Raw genomic sequence first — 12,652 nt, 5'->3', positions numbered from 1 at the left:
AAGTAACACAAAGGCATATAAAAATTCCTCAGACTTAGAAAAATCCAAAATATATACCACCCACATACCTTTATTGAAAAAATATCACTTGAAAGTATTGACACCAAAATGGAAAACTTTTTGTAAATAAAGGATATGAAAAAGACATAATATAAAAGAAATAGAAGTAATGGCCTCAGAAAAGTTAATGTCACAGTAATGTTATCAGTGAGGTTATACAGCAAAATATAAAAGTTAAAGAATGGATTCTCAAAAGAGAAAGTGAAAAGTGTAAGTTTTTTTTATGCCACATAGAAAAAATTGCTCATACTATATTCACATATACTGCCCCCCTAAAATGTAGTTTACTTTTATCTATCTTCCAAATCAGTCAATCCTAAAGGAAATCAACCCTGAATATTCACTGGAAGGACTGATGCTGAAGCTGAAGCTCCAATACTTTGGTCAATTGATGTAAAGAGCCGACTCACTGGGAAAGACCACGATTCTAGGGTCGCAAAGAGTCAGGCACAACTTAGAGCCACTCCCAGTTCTCTCAGTCCTGTGGCTGTGTGCTTGAAGGGGGCTCATTGTGTCCTTGTGGCTTGCACGTGAAGGGTGCCTCTGACTCTTCTGGCATGCATAGTACCTATACCTTGTCTTGTCACGGCCACCTGGTGTTCATCCACAGATCACATTGCTGGCTTTGACTGGTGGCCTTTCAGACTTGTTTATCACATCTTGGTTTCAGACAACTAACTAGTTTTCTGTTCTCTTAACAACAATTCTGTGTTGAATTTGCACCAAATGTACCAATACTTGATATCAGAAATATCTTTAGGCTTTTCTTGCTCTGTGTGAGTGTGTGTGTGTATTGGAAAAGGTGAATTAGTGGAGGTGAAAGGATTACATATTTTGGTCTAATATCTTTCTGAGCATTCACAAGAAAAACACAGTTTAGTTTACATCTTGACACAGTATATGTGCATTATATACCTACACATAGTTGACCGAAAGTTTCACATAGCATGACTTTCTGTCACCGTATGCAATATATTCTGATATTTCTATTCTATTTCATTTTTATTAACTGTTGGCAATATCCCACCAAACTTATTTCCCAAATCACTAATAGGTTTCCTTCCACAGCGTAGAAGTCATTGCTGTCATAGCCTTCAGTGAGGTGGACTAACCAGGAAATTCCTTACAAGTCAGTACAGTGGGGCTGGGGTCTCCAGACACAGATAGGAGCAGGGTGGGTACAGTGCTCAGTGGCTTGATTTGGGTCTGCACTGAAGACAGTGGAGGAGGGTAAGAGTTGCTGTCAGCTTTTAGAGCTAGAGGGAGGCTGGTTCATGACTCCAGCCAATCAGAAGAGGACAAGAGCTGAAGATCTGGGCTCCAGCCAGTTAGGGTGCAGGGAGGCTAGGAGGAAGGAGAGAAGGGCCAAGGAAGAAGTGGAGTCAGGTAGGGGGTGGGAGGGGGGATACAAATGAATGTGGGGCCAGAATTAATTGCCTGTTCTGCTCAGTGGCGCCTGAGGCTGCCCTAGCCTTGCACGCAGGATTAACTGGGGACCTGGTGGGTCACTGAGGACATGAATGACTTCAACTGGGTGGGGCTGAAGAAAAGCAGGACCTGACAGTTTTATAATTTCCATCCTTACTGGGACTCTGCTCTTCCAGGACTAAAAGACTCCTGGGTGATGTTTCCAACTGTGAGCTTTCTTTATTTCCCTTTCATTTTACTCTGACCTGTATGCCAAGGAGAAGACAATTTAAACTCAATTTGGTCCACTTGATTCTTTCTGACTGGTTGTACAGTGGCTAATGGAAAGAGCTTGTGTTTTTAAAGGAGCTCAACCACAGGGAGGTTTGGAAACTCACATAAACACAAAAGAATGTGTTTCAGAAACAAATCAGAATGACACCCAGGGTTCTTCTTTTGCTGTTACTCTTTGCATATGAGATCCTTGAAGGTAATTGAGCAGTAATCTGAGGGCCAGGTCAAGTTACATGCAAACCCCTCTCTGGGAACACACAGTGAATACACAAGATGTATTGACTTCTTATCAGGCTCCAAACCTTGGAGAGGGCCTAGAAAAACAAAAATAAGTAAGGAGCCCCGGAGCTGCTCCCAGCAGTTACCTTCTCAAGGGACCAGTGGCTTTGCCTCCTTGTGGTCTGGGGAACCCTTCTGAAAGCCAAGCAGAAAGTGGTGTAAAGAGGAGGTGACTGATTTTGAGTGGATTCAGATAATAGTAAGTGAATCTTCAAGCACAGAACTCTGTAGGACTGTGTTCAAGCAGAATTCCCTGGGAGGCTACCTGAGTTCCAAATTTTGTTGAGATATATATTTGTGGAGCCAGAGCATGAGATCCTAAGAAGGGACCTGAATTCTCTACAGCATCTCAATACCCAGTTGGCCTATGGAAATCTTCAGGGGCTAGAATTGCACAAGTTAGAATTTAATTGAGTCAAATATCTGGGACATTTCACATCCACTGACTTGGATCTAAAACATGGATATTTCAACTCTTTGACTATAGTCTGTCAGCAATTGTGTGTTAAAAACAATTCTAAAAACAAAACAATCCACAACAGAGTTCAGTGGAACCTTAAAGAGCCTCTTGATGAAAGTGAAAGGAGAGTGAAAAAGTTGGCTTAAAATTCAACATTCAGAAAACTAAGATCATGGCATTTGGTCCCATCACTTCATGGGAAATAGATGGGGAAGAAATGGAAACAGTGACAAACTTTATTATTTATTTGGGGGGGGGCTCCAAAATCACTGCAGATGGTGAGTACAGCCATGAAATTAAAAAACACTTGCTCCTTGGAAGAAAAGTTATGACCTATCTAGACAGCATATTAAAAAGCAGAGACATTACTTTACCAACAAAGGTCAGTCTAGTCAAAGCTAAGGTTTTTCCAGTAGTCATGTATGGATGTGAGAGTTGGACTGTAAAGAAAGCTGAGCACTGAAGAATTGATGCTTTTGAACTATGGTGTTGGAGAAGACTCTTTAGAGTCCCTCGGACTGCAGGGAGATCTAACTAGTCCATCCTAAAAGAAATCAGTCCTGAATATTCATTGGAAGTACTGAGGCTGAAGCTGAAACTACAATACTTTGGCCACCTGATGCAAAGAACTGACTCATTTGAAAAGACCCTGATGCTGGGAAAGATTGAAGGCAGGAGGAGAAGGGGATATCATGGGATGAGATGGTTGGATGGCATCACCGACTCAATGGACTTGGGTCTGGGTAAACTCTGGGAGTTGGTGATGAACAGGGAGGCCTGGCGTGCTGCAGTCCATGGGGTCACAAAGAGTTGGACACAACTGAGCGACTGAACTGACTGAGGCAGGAGTTTTTGTTTCTACCCTGGGCCTTTGGTAACAATGGCTGGATGAGCCATTATTGAAGAGAACATCAGGGCTCCCATAGCTGGGATGTTAAGCTCAGTAATTCTTGAACAGTCTGGCATGATAAATGAGATATTTAACACATTGTAGGGTGGAGAGAAGCTGCCCCAACCAACACCTTACTTCTCCTGGCTGTGACCAGAAGTCCACTTGGGTCCTCAAGCTTGAAAAGGAGCCATGTTGGAACATGGACACAGCATCTTGGGCTGATTATTCTGGGAGTATCTACTAATTTAGATTCCCAACCAGAAAATCAGTTTACAAGGCAAAGTACAGGAGAGACACGCATATTTTAACAGGAAGTCCAAACAATAAAAAACCCAGTGTATCTGTCTGCATGAGAGAAGGGCAGGAGTCTGGTTCAGGGGGGTAGTTTCCAGATCCTCCATGGATGAAGTAGTTAAGAGTTCAGAGTTAGGAGTCCAGTTGTAGCCAGTGGGTGGTGGTGAGGCAGGGGAAGGGACCATGGCACCAGGCAGACAAGCCCCTTCCTCCTGGGGATTTGGGTTAAAGAGAAATGAGCTGTATGTCCAACAAGCTTACCTCCATGCTAAAACCATAAGGAGCTGCCATGGGACTATTTCCTTCTCTAAGTGGTTATTTGATCTTGGGGAGCACAGAGCATGCATATGTGGGTTAAGAAGGGTCAGTCCTGAGGACTAGAAGGATTCCAAGGTGCAGACTTACACAATCCTATATTCCTATGCCGCTTTAGTAGCTGAGACCCCTTGGGGTCCCATGTAACAAAAGAGAAGACAAAGTCAGTGTTGTTCCCAGAATCTTTGAATGTTATGTTTACCCTCAGTGCTGGAGGCAATGGGCTATGCACATCTCAAGCGTGTCCCAGAGGGGATATATTTTGGTCAAGGCTTATATAATTGTGTGAAGAATGATCATGAGTACATATGAAACAACAAACTTCCACAGTAACAGGACAATTATTAGTAGAATTGGGATGGGAGAAGCAAGCCTGTCAATATCCCCTTACCTCTTGTTTTATCTTAAGACTCTCATTTTATTTTCTTCTTGAGAAAATACAGCACCTGCCCATTGGCAGGAAAGTGTTCCAGATGGATTTAGAATTTTCTCAACACTCTAGAATATTTCTTGAATCTTTCCTTATATCTAGCATCTAGAAATCAAAGATGAATACCAACATTTTCTAAATTTTACATGTCAATCAGATAGAAGAACAGTGCAAATGAAATATTTTAAGACAAAAGAAAATGTGAATTAATTAACAATTGGTGATCCTTTGTAATAAGTGTGTATATATGTGCTGTCACTTCAGTTATGTCTGACTCTTTGTGACCCCGTGGACTGTAGCCCACCAGGCTTCTCTGTCCATGGGATTCTCCAGGCAGGAATACTGAAGTGGGTTGCCATGCCTTCCTCCAGAGAATCTTCCCAACCCAGGGATCCAACCCGCGTCTCTTATGTCTCCTGTATTGGCAGGCAGGTTCTTTACCACTAGCACCATTTGTAATAAGTAAAGGAATGCAAATGATTTGTGCTCAATCCTTGAGAACAAAAAAAATGCTAATACAAAAAGGATTTACTTGAGACCCCTGCTTCTTTAGAAGACAGCCAAGAATAGACCCCCACCTCTAGTTCAAGTCCCTACTTCAACTCTTTACCTCCCTTCCCAGTTTAATTCCCTCACTATAGGATTTCTCTACTGATGAGAAAATCAGACATGGGATGGAGGAACTGTGGGGATTCCTCTCTAATCATTAGGTATCTTACCCTACTCCTCAGTAACCAAAATTTCAGATGATACTTGTCCGGATCATAACATAGCATTGCAAAACACAATATTGCATTTCAGAAGTGGGCACAGATGACCAGTGTTCAAGGAGATCTCTTGATTCCAGTGGAAAGGAGTTGTAGAATTCTAAGTAGACTGTGGCTAATAGTCACATGGTGGCTCTTCTGAAGCATATACACAGCACTGAGCCAGATCTGCCAGACCCTCACTAAGACCCCCAGGGCCTGAGCATCTACCCTTTGGCTGAAGAAAGGGAGTCAGAACCAGTCTGAAACATGTCCAAGAGGATGGCTGGGATTCTAATGAAAAACTTTCCAAAGCTTTAAAAGTTTAGGGCTGGGATATGCTCTTCTGGTGAGCTATTGGGAGACTCCCAGTTGCATTAAACTCAGAGATATACCATTGATTAGATAGGCCCGTTCATTGAGGACCTGTACTCTAGAATCATTGGCCCATCTGGGAAGGCTCTTCGGGATCACATAGGGTCACAGGAATTGGCTGGAGCCATCTGAGTCTCAGGCCTGAGACACTCATCCAGACAAGGCCAGAAGCCAGGACCAGCTGGCAAAAGATCAGGAGGCATCCATGAGCAATAGAGACGTCTCTCCATGCTCTTCTTCCTTCCTTCCATCCAACTAATAGGTAGATGCTGGAGAGGCAAATATCCTTAACATTCCCACAATGGGAGCTTGAAGAAAAAAGTGATGGCAACCCAGTATTAGAGGATGATGACTGAGAGATGGACACAGGGCCCTGAGATCCCGGGGCAGGAGAAATGAGCCCCATCTGTGTTGGTCGAAGGCAACAGGCAGAGATCAAATTGGGTCTTACAGATGAGTAGTAGTTTGCCAGTGTGGACATTGCGTGTCTCAAGCAGATGGAATGTATAAAGGCTGAGAAACTGTAATAGAAAGGTTTACTGGAAAAGGTTTATTTTTGACAAGTCAAGCCTCACCCTCTCCAATCCTTCTGCATCTCCCCAACTCCCCACTCCTCGACCCTGTAGGCTTTATGCTACTGCCCCCCAAAACCACTTGCTTTTCCCCAAACCAAGCATTTCTGGATTTATTAGAGGAGGAGTTGAATATTTTTTCAAATGCTGATTTACCATCCTTCAGGGGATTGCCTGTTCTGATCCTTTGTCTGTTTTTCTATTGTTTGCCTTGTTAACATTTACTTGTACCAATTATTTACATATACTGGACACTAATCTTTTGCCGTTTATTTTTGTGGCAAACATCTTCTCTCACTCTCTTCCTTGTCTTTGCTGATGGTATCTTTTGTCATCTAGAATTTTAGACACTTAGTCATAATAATTCTTTTTGTAAAGAACAATTCCTACTTTTTGTATTTGGTTGAGGGAACTCTTCACTAACCTGATGACATAAAAATCTTCTATAATTCACCCAATGGATTGAAAGTTTTGTTTTTCCTATTAGGTTTTAATACTTCTAGGGTTACATTTGGTATGAGATAGTGATCTGATTGGTTGTTTCCAATTAGAAATCCATTGTCACAGCAATGACATGGGAGGGTTTATTCTCCCTCCCCAGTTTGAATCACCTCTTTCACTATGTATTATAGCAAGACCTCACATACATTGAGGTGTGGATGTGGTTCTCCATTTTACTCCATTGGCTCTACTCTTACATATCATGCATATGGGGTTGCTATATTTGATAGGGCAGGCTTTCCAACTTTGTTCGTTTTCATTATTGCCTTGATTACTTTTATAACTTTAATCTTCATTTCACTTTTGAAGTCAGTTTTTGAGTTTCACAAAACATTTTTTTCAGAATTTTTCCTAGAATTGAAGTTATAGGTTAACTTGGAGAACTTCCATATCCTTATGATATGTAATCTTGCATTGTTTGTCCATAACGTATTGTATCACTTCTGTTCAGGTCAGACAGACATGTCATTACTGGATGTGGGGCAGAAAAAAATAGATTTTACTCATAGAGGTGGAATACACTTAACCAGAATGAGAATTCCTAGACATATTGAATCACAGAAAAAAAGGCATAAAATTGACTTTGCACAGATACATCTTAAAGATCTATAAAATAGTCTGAAACAAAAATGACAATAACTTTCTAGAAGTTAAAATTAAGGTAGATGAGCGCGTAAAAATAAAAGCTATCTGAAACCAGTGGAAAATGTTTTCAGTACAAAATGTCAGAGTCAAAAGAGCAAACTAACCTCAACAATTATGACAGGCAGAAATGCAGAGCTCAGCTGAAACAGATTCTTAATAAAAGGAAAAGAATCTACAGAAGAGTATTTTAAAATAGAAAAAGTTACTATGAAGTCAGTGCAACAGATTGAATATGAGCCCTATAAAAAATACCTATAAGCTGAATTGAAGCAGTAGTAAGTGGTATCAGTGAAACCGAAGTCAACTGTGGGAAATAAGCCCATTTCCAAATCTAAAGTGCTATGATTCCATATGTCTTAGAGAAAGTTTCCCTCTTTTTTTCAGTAAAAGGATCCCTTTTTAATGATGAGGGGCTGTATCATTTTTCTTCTTTTAAGTATTAGTATGACTAGTTACATTAACTATCCTTAAATGTTGAACTACCAATATCTTACTGAAATAAATCCACCAATTAACTAATTAGCATTCTTTTGAACTCCAGCTGGATTTGTTTTGCTAATATTTTTTTAGAGACTTTGAATCTGTATTTACCAATGAATTTTGACTCTTTTGAGGAGGGGAATTTGTTTTTCTTTGTCTATTTGGGCATATAGTTTGTGCCAATTTCATTTGAATGAATTGGAATACTATTTCTTCTCTAATCAGAGCAATCAGTTCAGTTCAGTTCAGTCTCTCAGTTGTGTCCAACTCTTTGCGACCCCATGAATTGTAGCACACCAGGCCTCCCTGTCCATCACCAACTCCCGGAGTTTACCCAAACTCATGTCCATAGAGTTGGTGATGCCATCCAGCCATCTCATCCTCTGCTGTCCCCTTCTCCTCCTGCCCCCAATCCTTCCCATAATCAGGGTCTTTTCCAATGAGTCAACTCTTCACATGAGGTGGCCATAGTATTGGAGTTTCAGCTTCAACATCAGTCCTTCCAATGAACACCCAGGACTGATCTCCTTTAGGATGGACTCGTTGGATCTCCTTGTAGTCCAAGGGACTCTCAAGAGTCTTCTCCAACACCAATCAGAGCAATAAATTGCACAAAAATAACTATTCCTTAAAGCTGTGAAACTAACCTGTGAATCTGGCTGGGCCCAGGAATTTTTTGACATATGATTGTATGGAATATGGGTGGTAAGGAGTCGGAGGTGGAGTGAAGAGAGTTCTTTGCCAAAGTTTGTCAGAATTCTAAAAATAAGTCTAAGCATCCTTTCAGGTAATTTCCAAAGTTATGGAAGTTTCAGATGGTGAGCCCTGTTAAAGGATAGGTCAACTGTAAAACAATAGAATATATGACACAAGGTAAAGACAAATGAACACCTGATTAAGTCACATCTGCTTTATTTCCCTAGGTCAGGAAGTGTGCTGCACCACTGGAATGAAATCTATTACTTTGTGGAACAGTTGGCTCATAAATTCATCAGGTGAGAAATATGTGGTTCTCTGCCATAAGTAAACCCAGACTATGTTTGCTATTCTACTAATTACTAACTAGTTTGGGGGTGCTTTTTGACAAAGGTAGACTCTCAGACCTTGGAAGAGAGACTTGCCTTTGTTTTCATCTTTGCCACGTTAGAATATTTTGTTTGTTTTTGTTTTGTTTTTAAATAGAATAACTTGACTATGTGTTTTCAAGAGGAACCCAGTTTGGTTATAAGATCAACATTTTAACTTTCTTCCTCTCTTGTTGAATAATATCCTTCTAGAAGGATCATTAACATTTTCTTTCACAGTGCATTATGCTGGAGAAATTGGCTCATTCTGGCTGGACCCATGTGTATGGTGTAAGGTCACCTTACACCTTATGGGGTGTAATGTGACCAACTCATCCCAGTTTGCCCAGAACCTCCTTGGTTTTAGCACTGAAAGTTTCATACCCTGGGAGCTCTCCTCAATCCTGGGCAAACCACCATGCTTGTTCAGCCTGGCTATGTGCCCTATGGGGTAGAATGCTCTGAGCATTCTCAATACCACTTTGCAAGGGAGGACAATGAATTTTGAACATCGTCACTGTAAACATTGCAGGGGCCTTAGCAGTCCAGTAAATGTAGACTCCCACTAGTAAAAGAAAGGAGGTCATTTTACCCTCTTTGGGTGCAGCTGCCAAATGACAACACAACTGTGATAGTGTTCACCTATATGCTTGAATTTAAACCAGTTGTCCAGGTCTTTGGTAAAAATTGTTCTGGGTGTTGTAAATTTGAAAGCAACTCCACTTCTGCTTGGTGGCCTCTGTTGAGTCTTCCAGCCAATGTGAGTAACCGTATATATCTTCTGTGAGTAAGATTTTTTTTTTTTTAACTCAGGAGACAAGTTGTCCTCTGAGACCAGGGTACTGATAAATGTGTTCCCTGCAAATTCACTTGCTGGTCTCCACATGTACCCATCTTCCTGACCGGAGGGAGAAGGTTAATGGGTGTCCTCTCTGTGATGCCAAAAATTGGAAACTAGAGCAAGTAGCATACGAGCCCAGATGAATGGAGAAAACAGAAACTGGGAGGAGATGGAGGTGAAAAATAGAGGAAAGGAGAGAAACAAAATATTTAAGAGACTCATAGAAGCTTAGAATTGAAAGGAGTAACTTTCCAAGCTATCCTAAGAGCTACCCATTAACTGCCAGCTTGAAAAGCTCTGGTGAGAAACTGCTGCCTTTTGAGGCAAATACAACCCAATAGTTGGACAGTTCCAGTTTCTGTAAGAGTCCATTGACCCATAATGTCCCTTCCTACACTCTCATCCAGGAGTGATATAAAACAAATCTACCTCCAGACACTTGGGAGTATCTGCTATGTTTATATTTGCTCTGATGGTTTTCTGTTCCCTCTAAAGCAGAGGAGTCTCCTGAAAAAAGATTTGAAGTTAGGCAGATGTGGAGTTGCATCCAAGCTCCATTGGGCAACCAAAGCAACTGACTCACCTTGGTTGAACCTCAGTTTACATGTGAAAATTATAAGAGAAAATGTGCTCAAAGCAACAAACCCAGCACCTGACTTAGAGTGGGCCCTGCACACTTCTCTTCCCCAGTTCCTTCAGCACCTCCAGACACTTCATTATTTTAGATTCAAAGAAATTAGAGGTAGGGATTGAGGAAACTAAGAGACCATTTAATCCAGTTCTGTTTGTTTTATAGACAAAGAAACTAAGGACCAGAGTAGTTGATATGGCTTAATCCAGACCACAAGGCACTTTCCTGGTTTTTCTTTTTTTTTGGTTGTGCCATGAGGCATGTGAGATCTTAGTTCCCCAAGCAGGGATCGAACTGGTGCCCCCTACAGTGGAGGCATGGACTCTTACCACTGGACCACCAGGGAGTTTCCACTTTCTTTTCGTTGTCTCCTCTGGTCCTCTTTGGCTATGGACCCCCATCAAAATGTGGCACCAAGACACGACTGCTGTGCAGACTCCAAAAGGAGGGACTGTCTTTTGTTAACTGCTGCAGTCACAGGGCCTCCAACAGTGCCCGACATACAGTACCATAACTTTTCACCATATTCTTTAAACCCTCATACTACACCTCACACCCATCACTTTCAGCAAAGAATTTCACCTGCTGTTTCACCAAAAGCCCAGAGAATAGCAGGCAAAGGATTACCTCTTATTCTAATCCTCCTCTTAAAAGATATATGCATGCCTTCCCATTGTCTCTGAGATCCTAGTATCCTTTTTATTTAATGCCAGTCGTTTCACATTAGTCCATTTTATCCCATTGTCTCCAATATTCCCCCAGGTCTTTGTTTCTTTCTTGTATTTTTCTCTACCTTTCCTCTGGCTCCATTTCCATTGCCAATAGATAAAATCTCATTAAAAAAAAAAAAAAAGAATTTCCTGGTCCTGTCTTCCTATAGATGCTACTTTAATTCTTTCCCAGTTTCTCACTAAAATATCCTTAAAGACTGTATGGCTCCATCCTTACTTCTCATTCATTCCTTAACCCATTCCCATCTGCCTTCATCCCCACCCTTACACCTGCTTACTCTCACCACAGTCCCAAAGAGATGCTCAATAGGACAAATCCATTGAGAGCCATGCAGTGCTTGCTCTGCTGGTTAGAGGCACTTCACTGTATTCAGATTTATCTCTGCTTGAAATCCTATCTTTCGCCGACTTCTGGCTCACCTTTCATCCACTGACTGGAGCCAGGCCTTTAAACGTTAGTGTTGGTTCTAGGTTTGGCTCCCTTCCCATCTCCCTGCTGACACTCTGAACAATTTTACTCACATCAGTATGCTGAGAATTCCCAAATTGTGTCTTCATCCCAGACTCATATACCAATAACTGTTTGGAGACCTACATCTCCCGCATTTCAAATTCCTCTTTCCAGAGCTTAATTCTCTATAAGGTAGGCAGTATAACATGGTGAATAACCCAAGTTCTAGAATCAGAATGCTTGGTTTTAAGCCCTAGGTTCACCACTCTCTCACTGTGTGGCCTCGGGAAAATTATTTTATCTTTCAGAGTCTCAATTTCCTTTTGTGGAAAATAGGATTGGTAATAGTAATGATCTCATAAAGTTGTTACAAGTTTAATGAGACATTATATGGGAATCACTTACAATAGTGCCTGACACATAGTAAGCACTTGATTGGACTGGTGATTATTATATTATTATGAAAATTATGATTGTTATTATTATCATTTGTGATGTAATGTCCTCAGCACTGGTGAAGTAGTAACAGGCAGCCTGATAGCATGGACAGAGAACCCAGGTCTTTCTCAAGAGGCCAATTTCAACTTACCGGGTGTTGCTTGGGCTCCTACTATGTATTACAGACCATGCTAAGGGTTTCCAAAGATGCATTAGACATAAGGTAATGGATGTAAACTTTATCTTGGAGGCAATAGAAGCCATTGGAGGTTTGATAGAGCTGACAAGATGAGTGACAAGATCTGATTTATATTTTAGGAAAATAATTCTGGAAGCAGTGTGAGGAATGAATCAGAGCAAAGAATGATGATCAGCTGGGTCACCAACTAGGAAACAATCACTATTGTCAGGAAAAGGGGAACAGGTTTGGGGAAACATTTTAGGAAGTGGGAGCTATAAGATCTGTGGCCAGGTCAGATATGAGAAATTATTGCATCATGAAGAAATAGGTTGATATTATGAAGGTAAACCAGCTGGCTACCTAGAGAGAGCCCCAAAGGGTGGCATTCCAGTGGCGGATCCATGGTAGTGTGACAGTCCATCTTGCAGACAAAAAGTTATATTTGTTCTCACCTGAGGGTTATTCTATCTTTCAGAGTGTGGATTTTACATTGATAAAGTTCCCAATCACTGCCATGTAAAAACCATGCTAATGTATTCATTAATCATGAGAAGTTCTAACTACC

The 12,652-nt window shown here is 41.1% G+C and overlaps 1 protein-coding gene across 1 annotated transcript in view; it reads left to right on the top strand.

Annotated features, from left to right (window-relative positions):
* ANTXR1 (ANTXR cell adhesion molecule 1) overlaps nt 1-12,652 on the top strand; it is a 250,291-nt gene that overhangs the window by 17,459 nt on the left and 220,180 nt on the right. The window contains exon 2 of the mRNA XM_081594569.1: nt 8,674-8,745. Coding sequence (XP_081450695.1) covers nt 8,674-8,745 — 72 coding nt within the window. The remainder of the gene's footprint in view (nt 1-8,673; nt 8,746-12,652) is intronic.

The sequence above is a fragment of the Giraffa tippelskirchi genome, chromosome 4, assembly GCF_054371585.1.
Source record: "Giraffa tippelskirchi isolate mGirTip1 chromosome 4, T2T-mGirTip1v1.2.pri, whole genome shotgun sequence".
NCBI classification, from domain to species: domain Eukaryota; kingdom Metazoa; phylum Chordata; class Mammalia; order Artiodactyla; family Giraffidae; genus Giraffa; species Giraffa tippelskirchi.
This window is presented reverse-complemented; position numbering and strand designations above follow the sequence as displayed.